The sequence below is a fragment of the Episyrphus balteatus genome, chromosome 1 (assembly GCF_945859705.1).
Source record: "Episyrphus balteatus chromosome 1, idEpiBalt1.1, whole genome shotgun sequence".
Lineage (NCBI taxonomy): Eukaryota > Metazoa > Arthropoda > Insecta > Diptera > Syrphidae > Episyrphus > Episyrphus balteatus.
In genome coordinates this window covers 59,695,911-59,717,663 of record NC_079134.1, presented here as the reverse complement: position 1 = coordinate 59,717,663, position 21,753 = coordinate 59,695,911, and the positions used below count along the sequence as shown (strand labels likewise).

The 21,753-nt window shown below is 35.6% G+C and overlaps 2 protein-coding genes across 2 annotated transcripts in view; both read right to left on the bottom strand.

Moving 5' to 3' along the window:
• Positions 1 to 21,753, bottom strand: part of LOC129907747 (uncharacterized) — a 110,474-nt gene that overhangs the window by 20,712 nt on the left and 68,009 nt on the right. The window lies entirely within an intron of this gene.
• LOC129907752 (uncharacterized) lies at positions 11,238 to 16,781 on the bottom strand. Its single transcript, XM_055984106.1, has one exon. It carries the CDS (start codon positions 13,167 to 13,169, stop codon positions 12,252 to 12,254), a length of 918 nt encoding a protein of 305 aa, XP_055840081.1. The 5' UTR covers positions 13,170 to 16,781; the 3' UTR covers positions 11,238 to 12,251.

Genomic DNA, 21,753 nt, shown 5'->3' with positions numbered 1-21,753 from the left:
TTCTCATTTTCACGAAAAAAAAAAATACAACAACACTTTGCATGCGCGATTAGCTTGCCTGGCGCCATCCTTTTTTATGGACCAAACGAGTCGAGTATTGTTTACGAACATCGAGTACTTACTCGAAAAAAAAAAACGATCTCGAACAAACAGAATGAACACAACTCAAATATATTCGAGCTTTCCTGTTTACGAGTATGATGACTCGTAAGTAATCCTACATTTCAAACGAGTTCAAACGATCATTTTTCTGTTCGAGTAAAATCGAGTAAAATGATCGTGAACAAAATGTTTATGATCAATGTGATCGAAATTTCTCGAACTGGAAAGGAAATGTTCATAGTGTTCGAGGGTGGTTTTTCTTGTAGAATAAATAAAAGAGAATCAGTTTGGTACACAAAAGCAAGTTACATTTGTTTTATTTAAATTAATTAATTTGACAAGATCATGAAATGAAGAAAAACATATTAGAATAAAATTAAATTAAATACAGAAAAAAAAGAAAAATTAAATAAAACTTAATGCTAGATACAAAAAATTGAATAAATTAAATTAAGTTAAAAATTATGACACTTCTATTTATGAAAAAAAAATATTTAAATTGGATTTATCTTTAAGTTTGAATTCGAAATCATCAAATTATTTACAGTTTCTGGGTTCAACCTCGATCGAATTATAATTATAATTATAATTGTAATTATATTTCCAGCCTATGAAAATGCTCGTTCTGATGCTGCTGATGTTGCGGGAATACGATTCAAGATTTTATGTGCTTTATAAAGGTTTTTGAATTGGCCTTTATTTTCACACCACCATTGAAGAATATCCACAGGGCCTTTCGAATTAAACTGAATGTATCTTTCTATTTCAATATCAATAGAGTTTACGCTCGTTGTTGTATTTTCATTCATAAAATCCGAGAAAATATAACTGGCCCTGGAACTAGTTGTTGGTTGTTCGTCCAAAATATCTTCAGATGCCGCAGCAGTAGCAGGAACTATTGACTTTATGTAATCATGTATTTCAGTCTTTTCAGTTGGGGACAATAATTGCATTTTATTGCACTCTTCTTCTTCTTAGGGTGACCAGCGCCGTAAGGCGGCTACAATCCGCTGTGGATTTGGGCCTCAACCAACAAGCTTCGCCAGCCAGCTCTATCCTTAGCTCGCTGCTTCCAGTTGCGCACGCCAACTCCTTTACTACCTCGAAGTTATGGCTGTCGATGGTGACGTTTTGTCCAATGCGTCGGTCTTGTGTGTCCTTTTTTGACGACAGCATATACTTGGTTTTGCCCTCATTGACCCTTAAACCCATTTTTGCCGCTTCCGTTTCAATGCTTACAAAAGCGCCATTGACATCACGCTGAGTTCTTCCGATTATGTCAATATCGTCGGCATATGCAAGCAGCTGAACGGACTTTTGAAAGATTGTGCCTCTGGTGTTGACGTTTGAGTTCTGTATAATTCTTTCAAGAACGATGTTAAAAAAATCGCATGACAGTGCGTCGCCTTGTCTAAGACCTTTTTCGACATCAAATGCTTCGGTTAGGTCTTTACCGACTCTGACGGAGCAGCGTGCATTCTCCATCGTCATCCTGCACAGCCGGACGAGCTTTGCAGGGATGCCAAAACTAGACAAAGCTCTATACAATTCATCTCTGTATATACTGTCATACGCGGCTTTAAAATCGATGAACAGGTGGTGGGTATCGATTTGTTGTTCCTGGGTTTTTTCCAAGATCTGCCGTAATGTGAATATTTGATCGATGGTGGACTTTCCTGGTCTAAAGCCACACTGATAAGGACCTATCAGGTTGTTGACGAACGGCTTCAGACGTTCACATAGTACGGCAGAGAGGATCTTATATGCGATGTTAAGGAGGCTGATTCCTCTGTAGTTGGCGCAGGTTAGAGGGTCTCCTTTCTTAAGGATCGGGCACACGATGCTGAGATTCCATTCTGTGGGCATGCTTTCCTCCGACCATATTCGGCAGATGAGCTGGTGCATACTCCTAACCAGGTCATCTCCTGCTGCTTTAAATAGTTCGGCAGCAAGGCCGTCAGCTCCAGCGGCTTTGTTTGACTTAAGCTTGGATATGACTGCCTTCACTTCTTCCAGGTCGGGGGGACGGAAATTTTGGCCTTCATCGTCGATATTGAATGGTGCAATCTGTCTTTGGGCGGGGTTGGCTTCGTCATCGCCATTGTAGAGATTGCAGAAGTGATCTTTCCAAATTCTCAGCATCGCTTGCGTCTCTACTACGATGTTTCCCTGTTGGTCTTTACAGGCTTCAGTTCTAGGTTTATACCCCTGAGATGTTCTTTTTACCTTCTGGTAAAACTTACGAACTTCATTCCTGTTATAGCATCCCTCTATTTCCACGATCGCTTCTTTCTCGTGTTGCCTCTTTTTTCTCCTGAGAAGCCGATGTTCCTCTGTTCTTTTCCGCTTGTAGAGCTCATTGGCAGCTCTGGTCCTTCTGTGCAGCGCCGCTTTGTATGCTTTCTGTTTAGCTGCATGTGCTTGCCGGCATTCATCATCAAACCAGGGGTTTCGTTGTGGTGGCCTTGTGTAACCCAGCACTTCAGAGGCGGCATCTCTAATGGCTTCTTGGCAGTGCTGCCACTGGTTATCTATACTTGCTGCTGGCGGCGTAGGACTTCTTAAGAGGTTATTCGAGACGCGATCGGAATAGGACCTGGCAATCTCTTGCGATTGTAGTCGTCCGACGTTAAACTTCCTCACAGTATTTCCTTGTGTTGGCGATGGTCTGGAAATCCGCATCCGTACATTGGCTACAACCAGGTAGTGGTCAGAGTCAATGTTGGCTCCTCGGAACGTTCGGACGTCCATAATACTGGAGGAATGTCTAGCGTCGATCGCAATATGGTCAATCTGGTTGATGGTGGATTGATCTGGAGATTTCCATGTCCCTTTATGAATCTTGAGATGCGGGAAACGCGTACTTGCTATGACAACATTTTGCCCCGCAGCAAAGTCGACTAGCCTGAATCCGTTATCGGATGTGTTGTCGTGCAGGCTATGCTTTCCGACTGTGCTTCCAAAGATATCTTCTCTTCCTAGCTTTGCATTAAAATCACCCAGGACAATTTTAATGTCGTAGCTTGGGATTTGCTCGTAGGTTTTTTCGAGGAGCTCGTAGAAATTATCTTTGGTGGTATCGTCTTTCTCTTCCGTGGGGGCGTGAGCACATATCAGGCTTATGTTGGTGAATTTAGCCTTTATGCGGATCGTGGTGAGGCGCTCGTTGACACAGTTAAAACTCAGGACGTTCTGCCTGAGTCTGCCTCCGATGACAAATCCACATCCAAATGTGCCCTGTTGCCGGTTGCAGTCGCCGTAGTAGATATCGTGGGTCTTCAATTTTCTCTTGCCCGGCCCTTCCCATCGCATTTCTTGGATGGCAGTTATATCTGCCTTATAGCAGTCGAAGGCCTCCGCTAGTTGTTCGGCTGCACGAGGTCTGTTAAGGGACCTAACATTCCACGTGCAGATTCGAAATTCGTTGTCCTTATTTCGTTTGCTAGGGTCGTCATCAGTAAATCCGTCCGTTTCCGAGGCTTATCGTCGTTCCATAACTCCATCCTACTTCTGGTCGGGCAGTTACCCCGACGGCAGAAGCCCCCAACCTGGAGGGCCAGGCCCTTTGTGACTCCAAGGACGAGAGGTTGGCTAAGCCGCTCCTTATAGACCTGTGCTCTGAATATGTCTGAGTAGCTCATATAAGGTGTTCACCAAGTAGTTCGGCCTTACTGGAACTGGTGACGCTACCGTTGATTCTAAAAAAGAATTCTTCCGCTACCGTCATTTGTTGGAAGTGCCTTGGTGGGAACACTCCTTCGTTGGGGGGGTAATTAGTAGCAACAGCCTACTCCGCTTCGACCTGTCGACCATGGGAGGCCCTTCTGCGAAAACAAGTTTCGCGATCGCATAGCTCTAAGCTTCATAGTAGTAGTCACCGTAAGCCCATCCGCCACGACAAGGCTTACCCCCATGGGCATTTTATTGCACGGGGGATATAAAAATGTCGCACTTTTGAATGACATTTTAATTTCGGGATAAAACAAATTCACTAAATAATGTTTTACTTTGTATTTTAAATCACTTAAATTTTCTGAATTTTCCAAAATGTCAGTCCACAAATCTGTTGTTGCCGAAAAGTTTTTAATAAAACCGAGTTCTGTTTTGACTATTTCCACTAAATTGTCTTTAATATTTTTTATATTGTTGCTTATGGTTGTTCCAGTGGGAAGCATGTCTTTCACGTTAACATGTTCTCCGTATTTAGCACCGATTTTTATACACTCTTTAACAAATGCCTGCATTCCAGAGCCTTATACAGTAGAAAACGGTCTAATATCTTCAATACACAGCTTCACGGACACATCAAAAACTGCTTTCTTATCGGCCATCGACACAATCACTTCTTTGTTTATATTTGGCAAGGTTTCTAATACTAATACTTTGTTGTTCCATTGTTTTTTTATAAACCTATTATTTTTTCAAACGAACTCAGAAGATTACTATTTAAATATTGTTCTCGCAAGAAATCAGCTTTTGAACTAAAATATTTCATTCATAACTTTCCCTTTAACCCTTTCATGCTGATTTGTAATTTCCCCAATATACCTAGCCGAAAAAATAGTAATTTGTTTTAAAAACAATCATCCCAAATCGCATTACTATTGCATATTTTTTAGGAATATGTTTCTACTACGCACCTACCTTCACAAATTAACTGGGCATTCCCCACTACCAAATTTGTATTGTTACCTAACGATTAATTACTTTACAACTAGCGCCGGCGGAATTTGTTTGAACTACAAATTCCAATACATACGCATTCCATGAATTTCTGATGAAAAAAATGGAAAGTAGACTATTTTTCAAAAACTAATTGTAAGCAATTCTTGTTCTATAACTTGCTATTGATAGAAAATATAATGAAAAAAATAAAAAACATATAACAAAAAATCTAAAAATGTTGGTTTCTAAGTACAGCTTGTTGTTTTTGGGATTGCTTAAAAGCAACTGTAGGGTTACAAAACAATATTTTCAAACAAAATATAGTTTTACTCCATAGTCAATAAACTAAGCTTTTAAATAAAATAAAAATTAAAATTATACTTTGAAAAACAAAGAACTTAAACCACTTTTAAAAAAAAGTTAAGTAAAATGACTTTTTAACATTTTTTTGTTGTTTAAGACCTTAAAACTTAATATATATTTCTTAAACTAATCAATGTGTTAGTATTTGAGTTGAGTTTTATTTCGATGAATTTTATTAAAAATTGCAGAAATTACACATGTTCAAACATTGTAAGATAAGGAAAAATAGCTTCAGTTTCGATTAATTTTTTTCTACATATGAAAAATAAATTTTTAGTTTTTCAAAATACCTTTACTCCGTAGTTTGATTATTCAATCTCAATCCAAAATAGAAATAAAAAAATAAAAATTTTGGTCTAACTAAGAAACAAACCGATATCTTTCAGGTCGTTCTAAAACAACGAAAATTTTATCATGTTTTGTTCTCTCTTAATTACAGGTGCACAAATTGCACATTGTGGGGCTGAAGATATTTAGCCTTGTTTATTATCTAAATAATAAAATTTATTTCATTCAATTTACTTTATAATGTGAAAGTTATGCACCGATTTGTAAACGATAAGCCGATCTTTACGTGGTCCACTCAACCTTAAAATGGCAGGGAAAAACAGAGGCGGGTAATATATTCAACATTCGTGTGGTGCGGCTAAAGAAAAAATCTCTGTATTTGACGGTACGTCCGAAGTTGGGCTCAAGGGTAAACTGATCAGCATTCCTAGAAGTGCGAGTATTACGGTTAAATTGTTTCAGGGGAGGAATGCAACTAGCTATTTCATCTGAACATTGTTTATAAAAATAGTGATTAAACAAGGAGAGACATGTCACATTACGTCGCACATAGGGGTATTTACCTTCAAAAACCGCTCACGAGAATTTTGTTTGCTTAATGAAATTGTACTTGACTAAAACCACTAATTAACAGCAATAGAGCTTTTTTCTAATGAATTTAGGTATAAAAAAAAATTTTGGATACACTGAAAAAAAAAAAATTGTGAATTCTGATATTTTTCAATATCAATAAATATTTGATAGTTAAAATGTCACGGTTATATTTGTTTAATTGATAATAAAATATCAATTCGTCAAAAAATTTTTTTTTTTTACTTAAAACAGTCAATAGTTTTCACAAAACTAGGTTCACATAAAAGACGATAAAAGCTAGACGGGCAAAAACGGGCAGACGTTTTTTTTTGTTTTTGCTTTTTGACATCTTCCTCTTTAATATGATACCAAAAATGTTACCAAATAACACCGAATGATATAACAAAAGGTCCATTGAAAAAGCAGAAATTAAAAAAATAACTGTCTTTTTACTTACATTTAAAATAAATTAATTTAACAATAAATTAAATCTTCAAGTACAACAAATATATTTTTTAAATAAAGTACACACCTGCAACTGAAACTTCCAAAACAAAAATTTTATGTAAAACAATAGAAACAAAAAATAAATTTAACTATTGTCGATGTAATTTTTCACACAAAACAACTGAACCACATTAAAGGATTACAATCAATGACTTTCAACTGATGCTGTGGCTAAGTGCATGCATAAAAACAAAAAAAAATTATGGGACAATATTCCGTGGGTATTTAAGAATAGCCAAACGAAAAATCACTTCTCAACTCCACATTTAGCAAAAAAGTTATATGAGCGGGTTTTGGAGTTGAATACCCCTATGTGCGTCGGTGGCCTAGGGACGGAATTGTCTCAGTTATCGATCTATCATCTATCATTTTAAAAGCACGTTTTTGTATTCTGTCCAAGAAACTCAAATACGTTTAATCCAAATCGTTAATAAAAGAAATTAATTCGGTTTTCGAAATACCAAAATGGCGATTAAATATATCCATGCATTTTGGTGTTTTAGTCTCCAAGTTGTGGGTAGTATCGAGATTTTTTAAAACAAATAAATATAAATTAATAAAAAACAATTAATAACACGGTGTTACAAAAATGAGGTTTCAAAATATACGCGGGCGGAGACCTATCAGGTTTTGTAGAGCTAGTCGCACTGATTAAGAAACGGTATTTGAAAATCCCCTAACACCCCCAAAATCTGGGCAAAAAACGGTTTTTTGGACCTTCACCCATTGAAAAAATTCTAGCTTCGACAATTTTTTACCCATTTTCGATTTTTGAAAAATAAAAACAAATAAAAACAAAAAATATTTTGAAAAAAGAAAAATTTGATAAAATAATTTTTCAATTTTCTCAAAAATTAAAAGACATAGAAATATATAGTTGTCACTGTTCTTCAAGGAATCAATTGAGGCAGTTTTCTGTGTGAGTAATTTTTTTACTAAAATTCACAGTCTGGACAAAAATAGTATAAAATGAGTTTTAAAAAATTTTTGTTCGCCTATTTTTAACTTTGAAATCGATTATTTCAAAAACTGTTGGTTATATTATATTCATTTAAAAATTAACATCAAATGTACACTTTTTCCTTTCGGAAATGGTATCATTTATTACTGTTAGTGTTCCCGTTGTTTTTTAATATTTTTTTTTTATTTTGATAATTTTTTTTTAGAAAAATGCCTCTCCCACCTAAACGGGGGGAGATAGACCCCCCTCTCAAAGAAAAAAATGTTTGTATTGAGCTCCTCTACAAAAACCCGTTATCAAATCTTGGCGCCCAAGTTATCCTACTACGTGCCGAAACAACATTTTTGTTCTATACCTAAAAGATCGAATTTCTGTATCTGGGTTGAAATTGAAAAAAAATTTTTTCTAAGTCAATTTTGAAGTGATTTTCATAAAAAATACCTCGATTGATTGAGAAATAGATATAGTTTTAGAATATATTTTTTAAATAGCATGTTGTTTTGAAAACATATACTTTAAATTGATGCCGAAGTTGGGCAAATGACGAAAAAAATGGAATTTTTGAACTTTGACAGCTTATAAATTCTAAGTGGTTTAACCGAGTTACATGTTTTATACATTGTTGAAAAGGTATATTTATTTTCTGTCAGAAACTGTAAAAAAATCGAAAATGGGTAAAAAATTGTCGAAGCTAGAATTTTTTCAATGGGTGAAGGTCCAAAAATCCGTTTTTTGCCCGTAACTCCAGAATTTGGGGGTGTTAGGGGATTTTCAAATACCGTTTCGCAATCAGTGCGACTAGCTCTACAAAACCTGACAGGTCTCCCGCGTATATTTTGAGTGTTACACCGTGTAATTTCTTTTATTTTATTTAAAATTATTTAAAAAACAATTTTCACAACTTTATTTGTGAAGCGACACTGTAATCTTCTCCAAATTTTATGAAAAAGAAACGCACTTTTTAAACAATGAATGTTTTTTAATTTAAAGTTTTTTTATTATTTGTAAGTATAAAATGAATTGAGAAGAAACAAAATAATATATAATTTACAAAAGATTAAAAGGACTCGCTTCGCTACACTCTCGCTGTATAGATAAATTCGCTGTATTCGCTGCAGTTCGTATATTTGTCGTCTCATGTTGTTGTCTCTCTTTATTTATTATTGCAGCTTATTAACAGTGGGGTAGTTAACATTCGGCCATCCACATTAATAATCGCACTCGATTAATCTATCTCAAAGTCATCAAAACGAAATGGTCTCCTTTTAGTTCTTGTCGGTCGGCCTTCTGTTGATGTTGTCTGCGGTACCACATTCGACTTAACACTTTCTTCATCCCTTGATTGGACTTTATCTGATGCGAGTACTCGTTTCAAATCATCAACTGCCGCTATACCATCGTAGAATCTTTGTGACCTTTGCCTTTCAGGAATATCTTGAACTCGATATCTGTCTCCCGGTAAAACCTCTGTTACAACGTACGGACCCTTATATTTAGGCAGTAATTTCTGAGAATCTCCAGTAGCACCATAAGCTCCTTTAACCATGACAAAATCTCCAGGTACATACTTATTTGCTTCACACCTCTTACTATTATATAGCTTCTGTTTTTACGCTTGATTCTCTTTAATAACTTTAGTCATACTTTCTCGAACGTCTTGTATATTTTTAGATATCTGGCCGTTGTTAAACTCGACGTCTAAGGGACTTCCGTCAATACTTCTCGGATCATAATTAAATAGGACCTCAAACGGTGTCTTCTTTAAAGTTGCATGTATCGTGTTGTTTAAACTCCATTGTACAACTTTCACAAATTGATCCCAATCGGAGCCATCAGCTTTTTGACTCAAAGTTGCTAGCATCGGTGTAATACTGCGGTTCAATCTTTCGACTTGGCCGTTCGCCCTCGGTGTTGCTGTTGCATTTTTGACGTGTATAATATTTTTCTCGCTGCACATTTTCTCGAAGACGTTTCCAGTAAAGGAAGTACCCTGATCTGTAATAACGCGTGTCGGTGCTCCAAATGTGGTAATTACATCTTCAAAAACTTTAACAGTTGTATGTGCCTTGACATCTCGTACAGCTCTTAATATGCAAAATTTGGTAAAACCATCTATAATAGCCAAAACAAACTGGTTGCCTCTGGAACTTCTAATAAATGGACCAAGATGGTCCGCATGCAAAGTATGAAATGGTATCCCAATTTTATCAATTGAATGGAGGAACCCTTGTTTTTTACCACCTGGCTGTTTATGATAAAGACATTCGATACAAGATCCTATAAAACTTTTAACATACCTTCGCATTCTCGGAAACCAGTACTTCTCTTTAATCTTTCCAATTGTTTTGTCGAAAGCAACATGACCTAACTTATTATGGCTGTTTGTAACAATTTGAGCTCTGGCGCCTTTTGGAACATACCATTTCAACTCGTCATCTTCTTTCTTGAAAACTCGACCATCACTCAACTCGTACTCTTGATGAATTTGTTTTTCGGCTTTGTCCAAGTTAGTTGTCTTTTTAAGTACCTCAGCTATCTCGGAAATTCTCGGATCACTCTTTCGCAGCATGAGTAACCAATCGTATTCTTCTAGTATCGAATAAAGACAAACTGCAACGGTCTCAGTCTCTTCAGCTTCACAGAACGGATTACGGCTCAATGCATCAGCATGTTTCATTCTATCTCCAGGTCGGTGTTGAATATCAAACGTGAATTCCATGAGCTTCAACCACCATCTTCCTATTCGAGGAATCAGATGTTTTTTTTGTCATAGAACCACGAACAGCATTGCAGTCGGTAAAAATTACAAACTGTATACCGATTAAGTAGACTCTGAACTTTTCTAGTGTCCGAACCACCGCTAGCGCCTCGAGCTCTGTTGAATGATATTTACTTTCTTCTTTCGTTGTCTGTCTGCTACAGTATGCTACAGGGTGCATTTTACTATCGTGTTGGAGTTGTAGTAAAACACCCCCCCAAACCGTCTTTACACGAATCCGTGTGCACCTCTGTTTTCGCTGTTGGTGAATATAAACTCAAAACTGGTCGCTCGATTAACCTCCTTTTCAATAATTCGAAACTTGAATTCTCAATATCTGTCCAAGTCCACTTGGCATCTTTACGGGTGAGGAAAGTTAAGGGTTTGACAATCAGCGCATAATCTTTAGTAAAAGATCTAAAATAACTAGTTAAAACAATGAACTGTCTAATCTGGTGAACATTTTGGTGGAAACTCAGCTACACTTTCTATTTTAGTCGCATTAGGCTTAACAATCCCATTTCCAATCTCGTACCCAAGATACTCAACTGTATTGTACAAGAACTTGCACTTCGCTGGATTTAGTTTCAAATTCGCACGCCGCAAACAATCAAATATCTTTGTTAAATTCTTTATCGCCTCTTCTTCTGTTCAGCTGGACACAAAATATCATCGAAATAAGCTAGAGCAATTGTATACCTCAAGGGACCAAGGATGCTGTTGACAAGTCTCTGGAACGTCGGTGGGCCATTAGTCACCCCAAAAGGCATTCTAATGAACTCAAAGTGTCCGTCGGGAGTTACAAAAGCTGTTAAGTGACGAGACTCCTTATTGAAAGGTATCTGATAGTAGCCGCTCTTCATGTCAAGCATTGAAAAGATTTTTTTGTTACTCAAACTGTCTATCTGATCGTTCAGAACTGGAAGTGGGTATTTAATCTTCTTGGTCAGCTTATTCAGCGCACGATAGTCTATACGAACGCGCTTACTACCATTCTTCTTAGTGACAATCAGAATTGGGCTCGAATAGTTAGAAACGGAATCTTGTATTATTCCAGCAGCTTTCATTTCCTCAATCTCTCCTCTCAAAAACTCTCTTTCGCTATGACTCAATCTATAAGGACGATAAACTACAGGAACATCTGAACTCAGTTCTATCTCAAACTCTACTTCTTTTGTACAACCCAACTCTGTCATATTCAAAGCAAAACAATCTCGGTAGTCTTTCAAAATATTTATTAATTTTTCTCTGACATTCGTAGAAGCTGTGGGGTTAATGTCAATTGTTTCCAAAAACGACACGTCTACAACTGATAAAAGAGCAGTGTACTCACATTTTTCTGGATTTTCGACATCTTCATCGCAGACATCGGAATCTTCAACGCATCGTTTTCCTCTTGCAATAGTAACTCCTTTCTAAAAAACGATCTCATTTGCACTCATGTTGACAACTGGTATGTTAACTTCATCTTCAATGCTCACCACACAACTCGGAATCAAGAAACCTCCACGATTTGCACCTCCATTGATGAAAATATCTGTACGTTGTTCTATCTCGTCAGCACAAGCAGTTATAAAACCAATATAACCCGCAGGAATGACTGTTTTTTCTTTCGCCCATAGTTTCACTTCTTGTTTTGGTAAAGGTGGAACTACCAGGTCCTTGAAGCATTCCTCGTCTACGATCTGTCGCTCCTCAAAAACTCGAATGTTATTTCCTCGCTTTACAATGGTAATGTATTCGTTTTCGGTAAAAGGCTGTCCAATCAAAAGTGGAATCTGCAGAAATTCATCTGGAACAACATGAACTTTAACCTTGGCCTCGGCTTGGTCAACTTGAAGGCTAGCCTCGAACACTCCCAAAGACATGATCTTGCCATTACCAAAACCACAAATAATATCTGATGTTTTCTCGTATTGAATGTTGAGTTTCTTAGCATAAGAATCTCTGATCATAACACATTTGCTACCATTATCAATGTATGCTTTCATCTCATGTCCATTTAATTTTGCAGTTTAATAATATTTTAAATCTTTAGATGTACCTCACACATGAAACTTTGTAAGACGATTCACTCTTGCCGACATTTGATGTGACGTTTGGTGTACGAAAATCCGTTTTACTCTTTGGACAATTTTTCATCATATGTCCCGGATTGCCACAATGAATGCATTTAACCTCAACTTTGCATTCACTCTTATAATGCCCTGGAGTTAGGCAACGAAAGCATTTGATTTCATCTTTCGCTTTACCCTGAGTACAGAATTCGTCTTTGTGTCCACCTTTGCATTTAGAGCACCTCTCTGGAACCGAAGAATGACTTTTGTACTCGCCGCCTATTCTCTTCGTTGGAACAGATTCTGAAGCTGAAGGTCCCATCAGTTGGAAATGATTCTTGATGTCTCTAACAACTTCGTTGGTGTTAGTATGTGAACGACACAACAGAAATTGTTTCAACTCTCTGGATATGATACCATCGATAATTTGGGTTTTTATTTCTGTGAAACTCAGTTTCAAATCGTTACACATTCGCAATTTTTCAAAGAAATAATCTATGATATCTTCACCCTTTCGCTGCTTTCGCTCGAGTAGCAACTTCCATCTGTCGGCTGTATCCAAAGGACTTGTGAATGTACTCTCGAACTCAGATTTAAATTTAGCCCAAGTGGATATTGTTAAGGAATTGTACCAGCTCTTTGCAGCTCCAACTAAATGAAATCTGACGCACTCCAGACGAAATGCATCCGACCACCTATTGAGATCAGCCACTGCATCTACAGAAAGCAACCAATCACGCGCCTCACAATCATTTTTTTTTCCATTAAAGTTTTGAATGGATTTGTTGAAATCAGGCATGATTTGGTAGTTGACATCGTTGGTCTGATCTGCTCCCTGCTGGCTATTCTCTTTCAGCGCCTGCACCAGTAGTTTTACTAATTCCTTTGCACTCATTTTTGCTCTGGATGATAGTTGAAATTCAAAAATTCAGTTTCGAGACTCTGTCTCGATTGTATGACCCAATCGCACAATCGTTTTTTTTTTTTTTTTTTTTGTCTATCGGATGACGCAATCGCAATTTTCTAAGGCAATATCCCTCTTCTGAATGTAATCTTCTCCAAATTTTATGAAAAAGAAACGCACTTTTTAAACAATGAATGTTTTTTAATTTAAAGTTTTATTATTTGCAAGTATAAAATGAATTGAGAAGAAACAAAATAATATATAATTTACAAAAGATTAAAAGGACTCGCTTCGCTACACTCTCGCTGAATAGATAAATTCACTGTATCTTTATCTTCTTTTTCTCAATCTCCTTATTGCAGTTCGTATATTTGTCGTCTCATGTTGTTGTCTATCTTTATTTATTATTGCAGCTTATTAACAGTGGGGTAGTTAACAACACATTGTTTCAAATATAAATTCACCCTCCGTCAAAATATCCAAATGGCTAGTAAGTGATATGAAAAAATACCCATTACAAAGTTTTTCAGTGAACAATACTTTTGACTTCGTGGAAAAAATTAAGAACATCTTAATTGAAGAAGACGAAATCATGATTTCATTCGATGTCGAAGCTCTGTTTCCGAGTATTCCTATCCCTGAAGCTTTAACTGCCCTTCAAAAACACCTTGAAAAGTTTGAGATAGAGGAAAACAATAAACATGCATATTTAAAAACAGCTAAAATATGTATGTCTCAAAACTTTTTTCAGTTTAGGAATAACTTTTACATAATTGAAACTGGAACAAGTATGGGAAACCCTTTGTCCCCACTAATAGCGGAAGTTTTCATGTCGTCGTTCGAAACGACGTTATGTAGATGATGTTTTTGCGGTGATAAAAAGAGGTGAAATCGATTCGGTTTTAAACATCCTAAATTCAGAGTTCGATTCCATTAATTTCACCTTTGAATCTGAAAAAGACAAAAAACTAAATTTCTTAGACTTAACCCTGTCGAGAAAAAACGGACGAATTGAATTTGCCATATACAGGAAACCAACAACAACAAACAGATACATCACGAACGACTCATACTCCCCGATTCAACACAAACTCACTGCCTTTCATTCAATAGTCCATCGCCTATGTAAACTACCACTTTCAATTGCAAACTATACCACCGAATACAATTAGCATGTGCTTTAGACGCGAGTAGTCGCTTATTTTGTTGCTCCGGCTAAAAACAGTAAAATCTCCATTTTCCTTGCCTATTTTTTAAGAAACGCGAGTATTTTTTACTGCCAGTGTCGTTTATTATTGGTAATTCATACTAAAATATTCTGCCGCCTAAGTCATAATAATATATAATAAAAAAAGTGAAAATCTGAAAAAAAAAAAATAACTCTTTAAAATCTTCATCGAAAGTGTTTCCCCCACCATCTGTTATTATGAGCCACACTGGTGCTGTGACACGGTCACAAGATAAAAGTACACCTTCATCTGCCCATGTAACCAATGACATTTCACCGAAAAGTTCGAAAAATGACATCACATTACTTTCCCTCGATTCTTTTAAAAAACAATTGACAAAACAAATTCTTCTTCAACGCAACCTAACCGATGATCTAGAAAAAACCCGTTCTGGATTAGTCACCAAGATTGAAGAGATTAAAGTTAGCCTGGAGCAAAGATTTTCTCTAATTGAAGGTTCCATCTCTACATTAAGCTCTCGTGTCGATAGCATTGAGAGCCAGCTGAATAGTAAGTTGTATGAACAAAACACACACATACTTTCTCTTGAGAATCAGCTTACTCTTATGGCGAAGAAAGAGATAGCGTCTGATATGGTTTTGGTTGGTGTCCCAAAATTGCCAAATGAGAATCTAAAATCTATTTTTGAAGAGTTCTGCAAAACAATTAGCTGCAAGCCACCTCTCATAAACCAAGTTTTCCGCGCTGTCAAGAAAGAGTCAATCAACGTGAGTAATCCACACAACAAAACCATGAAAGAATCTCCTTCACCAATTATCATTAAACTCTCGAGCTGTTTTGAAAGAGATGTCGTCATGAAATCATCATCTAATTACCGCAAGATGAAAAACAAAGAACTACGCTTGAGTGACTTTGGAATATCATCTACTCAACGAGACACTAGCTGCTATTTAAACGAAAGCTTAATTAAACAATATCGTCTTCTCCTCCAAAGTGCAATTGGACTCAAGCGAAAACAACAACTCTTCTCCGCTTACACAAATCGTGGTAATGTTTACATTAAGAAGTTCCCCACCAGCGCAAGTCACTTAATAACATGCTTAGACGATCTACATTAGAGTGACCGCAACTCCCATAGAAAAAATTTTTTGTCGAATTTTTTTCGGGGGAACCCCATAAAATGTTCCGCCTTTGCAGATTTTTAGATAGCCAAAATTTCAGCTCGATTGGATAACTCTAAATGGTGCCGACACTCGCTCAAAATATCAAAAATCTCTGTTTTTTCACTGTTTTTCGAAGAAAATTAGCTCTAGCTCCCAGACAGATCGATTTATTTTCACTTTTTATATATTAAATTAAAGGTAGTGTTGTAACACATAATTCAGATGCTAAATTTGTTTAGTTTTACTAAAAAAGAAAAATATTGTCATCAATTTAAATTTTCAGTACACACCTCAAAAAGAGCTGAAGTGCAAACTCGATTTAAAATTAAACTTTTTTTTAACTGTTTTATTCTGCGGATTGGGATAGAATGGATGTTTCTCTATCTCTGGGCCCTCGGGTATCAAAAGTATGAGGTATAGTCGTGGGGTGAAAGAGCTATTAACAATGAAACTTTCTATGTTATTGGACCAATGTAAGGCATCTGATAGAAATGCTTCTCGCATAATTATAGCTACAATAGAAGCACTAGGGCAAAATCCAATTGACTTTGTAGTTTCAAAATCAGACTTACATTCAACAAGAAAAAACTTTTGCTTGGTTTAATGCCCCAAGAGCTTATCTGGCTCCTAAACAAGATCTTGATCTTTTGCGTAATCGCATTGAATACCGCAAGATAGACAAATATATTTCAGAGAAGGCTTTTGCTAAATTCTCAAACCATTTATGGTATTTGAGTTCAGAGCTGGCAGGTCTGGCGTTCTTTGACCTAACTTTACGAGATGGCGAAAAATTAGAAACGGCCAACATAATTTTGAAAACCAGTGAAACGGAAACCAACAGAATAGTAAATCCAAAGCTACAGACACATGAAGATGAACAATTTGTCACAGCAGGGTTAAAAAATATTGTGAACAAAGAAACATTGATCTTTTTCAGCCGATTGAAAATAGACACAAGTTTTCTCAAAGAACCTCCTAATCCTTGGCCGGAAAACCCGCATTTTAAAGAAGGCTTTAAAAAAGTGCAACCACTTAAAGTCGTAAATGACATGACAGAAAGAGGAGTCAAATTAATAACCGATTTTAATAACCTTTTAACTAAAGATGAGGAACAAAAACAATATGTACTTCAAGTAGTCAGTGAGTGCCGAAAATTGTATCCTGATGCTTCCAAAACTACTTTGTAAATCTCTTGATTAAATTTTTTTAGTATTTACTTCATTAATTATGTATAAGAAATGTAACACGATGTTATTTTTTTTTGTTTTTTAGGACGTGTGTGAATTGCGTAAAATAGTTAACATAGTGTAAAATTTTTGACACTATTGAGGTGAATACAAAATTTTCAGCTTTTAAAAATTTACTGGGCTCTGGGACCTAGTTAAATTTGAGTTAAACTTTTTTTGCAGATGGTTTTGTTTTGTTTTTTTTTTTTTTTATTAAAAAGGAGTTTCATAGCAGAAAAGAAGCAGAGAAAAATATTAAACAATAAGCCATACAGCTGAGATTTTTTTGTTCACCTCAATAGTGTCAAAAATTTTACACGGTGTTAACTATTTAACGCAATTTACACACAGCCTTAGAATTCTGTTAAATGTTTCGTTTTTTTTAAATAAAACAGTTTAAAAAAAGTTTAATTTTAAATTGAGTTTGCACTTCAGCTCTTTTTGAGGTAAGTACTGAAAATTTAAATTGATGACAAAATTTTTCTTTTTAAGTAAAACTAAACAAATTAAGCATCTGAATTATGTGTAGCAACACTACCTTTAATTTAATATATAAAAAGTGAAAATAACCCGATCTGTTTGGGAGCTAGAGCTAATTTTCTTCGAAAAACAGTGAAAAAACAAAGATTTTTGATACTTTGAACGAGTGTCGGCACCATTTAGAGTTATCCAATCGAGCTGAAATTTTGGCTATCTAAAAATCTGCAAAGGCGGAACATTTTATGGGGTTCCCCCGACCAAATTTCGAAAATCGATTTCTTGCGGTCACTCTAATCTACATACTGCTGCAGCTGCGACATCAAAAATTTAGCTTTATCTACTCTTATGATTTTTCATCTGTTTTACGTTTCTTTTTCTATTCTTTTGATTTTTGCAAATATAATTAAACATTTCTTTTAAATTTTTTTATTCTTGTGCATTATATGTAACTTACTTTTTCAATCAATTACTTTTATTTGCTTGTTTGTTTTATTAAATAATTATATCATAAATATATCAATACATTACATTTTCATCTCTTTAAAAATACTTTTTCTTTTTATATCCTATTTTCTTCCCTTTTTTTTCCCTATCCCTTTACATTTTCTTGTTTTATATATATTGTGCTTGACGTGTAGTTTAATTGCTCATTTTAAATTGTTGTGCTGATTTTAATTTATGAAACTAAAATGTATGTTGACCGTAGTATGAATGTAGGTCTAACTCGTACAATGTTGAATGTTTTATCGAATCGCCAAAGAGGTTTTAGAATATGTCACATCAATGCCCGCAGCCTTAACCATTCTAAACTTGATTATTTAAAATACTTATTTTGTAAATCCGCTGTTGATGTTATATGTATTGATGAGACATGGTTTAAACCGATCATCCCTGATGCTGTCTACGGAATTGAGGGGTATAATTTGTTTCGTAATGATAGGGTTACCAATACCATTGGTGGTGGTATTGCTATATACTGTAAAGCTTTACTTAAAGCAAAGGTTGTTGGTAAGTCTTTAAATACGAACGTTGAATATCTGATACTTGAAATTTTTGATTCTAACATCAAATGTCTGGTTGCGTGTGGTTACAATCCGCAAAGAGTTTGCTCACCTGAACCGTTTTTTTCTTATTTATCTGAAATTTCACCTCAATATAACAACGTTTTTGTTTGCGGAGATTTTAATCTTAACCTACTTGTTGTTGATTCATACTCTCACCAAATCAAAGATCTCATATGGTCAAATGGCCTATCGATTGTAAATACATCTGTTCCAACGTGCTTTAGGCCGAACTCACAGCCAAGTCTGGTCGATCTTTTCATTGTTTCCGACCCGGTCTCTGTTTTGCTTTACGATCAGATTTCTTTGGATGGAGTTTCCGAACATGATCTGCTTTTTTGTACCCTAAACATTGATTTCTCTCATTCTAACAATCCAACAACTTTTCAATATAAAGATTTAGCTTCGGTGGATCTCATTGCTCTCCAAGAGAAAGCTACTCAAACTTCGTGGCAGCTTTGTAGATCGTTTGCTGACCCAAATGAAAAGTTAGAATGTTTTCAGATGCTTATTGGATATCTTTATAATGAAACTGTGCCCACGAAGACTGTATTGATACGTAACAAAACATGCCCATGGTATACTGTGGACATAATTAATGTTATTAAAATAAGAAATCGCTTGTATTCAAAATGGAAACGCAATCCTTCTGCTAACAATTGGGATAGATACAAACAAGCCCGCAATCTGGCAACTCGTACTATTCGTCTTTCTAAGCAAAGATTTTACGCCTCAAAACTAAGTACTTCTTTACCTTCAAAAATTCTTTGGCGTAATCTTCGCGAATTAAGTCTGGCTGATAAATCTAACATAACCTGTGATATTGACTTAAATGAACTTAACAATTCATTTCTGTCTAGTGGAATCTCAACAAACACTTTTGATTTTGAAACGTTGCCAACATCTACTTTCGAATTCCAAGCCGAGTTCGAAACAGTTTCAGAGGTTGAAATTTTCAATACTACTATGGCGCTTCGATCAAATGCTGTTGGTGAAGATGGAGTTCCTCTGAAATTCATAAAAATGATATTGCCTTACATAGTTAGTCATATAACACACGTTATAAATTCATGTATAATGACTTCAACTTTCCCTTTGTCAAGGGTTATTCCCATAGCCAAAAAATCCACTGCAAACACAGCCAATGATTATCGTCCGATCAGTATTCTTCCCTCTCTATCTAAGGTTTTTGAGAAGGTTTTAGCAAGGCAAATACAAAATCATCTGTCTTTAAATTCCCTATTAAGTCCACTACAATCGGGATTCAGAGCTGGCCATAGTTGTTCCACCGCTTTCGTCTAGAATGTGTACCATCATTCTAGACGAAATTAGACGAGAATTTGACCAAAAATGTATAACCTTACTTTGCCTTCTTGACTTCTCAAAAGCCTTTGATAGAGTTAATCATTCCATTCTTTGTTGGAAAATGCGACATTACTTTGGCTTTAGTTAAAGGGCTGTAAGACTTATTGCCAGTTTTCTGAAGGATAGGTTTCAAAGAGTTGTGGTAGGGGACAATTGCTCTAACGTAAGGTCACTGGTTCAAGGTGTTCCTCAAGGCTCAATTCTCGGTCTCATTCTCTTCTGCCTCTATATAAATGACCTACCATCAGTCTGCAACTATGCCTCTATCCACCTCTATGCTGACGATGTACAACTGTACTATTCGAAACCCTTTTCTGAATTAGATGAGCTTGTTGGCAATCTGAATAAGGACTTATAATCTATCAACAAATGGGCTTTAATCAATGGGCTTACCTTAAACCCTACTAAATGCCAGGCAATTCCTATTTTTAACCGAACTTTTGAACTTTCTTCTGTACCTAACATTATTCTGTCAGATTCAAGGATAGAGCTGGTTGAAACTGTAACAAGTCTTGGCTTTGTCATCAATCGTAATTTGTCTTGTTACAATCATATTAACATGGTGGTTGGGAGAATTTATGCTTGTCTTCGGAGATTATGGATTTCCGCTAGTTTCACACCATTTGAAACCCGAAAAAGACTCGTTATAATGCTTATCATGCCCATTATTAATTATGCTGTAGTTTATAGCGATCTAGATTCTTTTTCAAGTCATAAGCTACAAGTTGCTTTCAATGATTCAGTTAGATACATTTATCAAGTACGTAGATACGACAGAATTTCCTTGATGGCGAGAAATACTTTAGGTTGCACTCTGGAACAGCATAGAATAATTAAAAACTGTCTATTTCTATTTAAATTAATTAGTACAAGAACGCCTGACTATCTGTACTCCAAGCTTCAATTTGCGCGGTCTGTTAGAACTTTCAATATTGTAACCCTAAGATACAACTATCTTAATTCATCTCGGCTATTTTTCATAAATGCGATCAAAATTTGGAATTCCTTGACTCAAAACATTAAGCGGATATCAAACTCTATAAAATTTAAAAATGAGCTGTTAAATTTGTATGCATCTCAATGAAAAAAAAAAAAAAAAAATAAATAAATCCTTTGACTTATCTTTCATTCTCTTGATTTTTCTCCTATCTTTTTTTTTCTACCCTTTATTTTCTTTTTCTTCTTTTATATAATTATAATTGTAATTGATTGAGTAAGATTAATTATTAATTAATATTTTTTTGTTTTCTTTGAATTGTAAATTTTATTTTCTTTGTAATATGTAATACTGTACTATAAAGACTTTGTCTTACTGTATACCACTTAAAATTTAATAAACTTAAACTTAAACAACTTATTGAAGGATATTGCTGCTATCAATGGATACAATCCATTTATTATAGATCAGTTGATAAATAAACACACTAAAAAACTTAAAAAATCAGAATTAACAACTCTATACAAACAAAATAAACAACTTCACGACAACAACAACACAGAAAGAGCATCGATGACGTATTTTCCACCAATCACAAATAAAATGCACACAAAATTAAAACAACAAAATATAGAATGCGTCTACTTAAATAAAAAATATGCTTGGTTCAACTAAGGACAAATCCCCGATTGTCAACAAATCGGGAATATATGAGATCAAATGTGGAGACTGCGATGCTGTTTACATCGGTCAAACAAAACGAAGCATTGGTGTCCGATTCAACGAACATTCGAATCATATAAAGTACAACAGACCCGAAAAATCCTCCGTCGCTGCTCACGCCCTCACCAACAACCACTTCAATGTTAGATTAGAAGATGTTAAGCTCATAAAGCACGTCACGAACAACCGCAGACTTGATGCCTATGAAAGTCTTTACATCAACAACAACAACAATGCCATGAATAGTGATAATGGCAATATTATGTCACCTTTGTTTAACCTAATCTAAATGTTCTCTTTTACTCTATTTGTTATATGTAAAGCTTTTCTTCAATTTTCTTCTTTTTTGCTTTGTACTTTCTTTCTTCTTTCTTTTTTATCAAATTAGTGTATTGCTGATGATGAACCACAGTTGGTTTGAAATGCATTC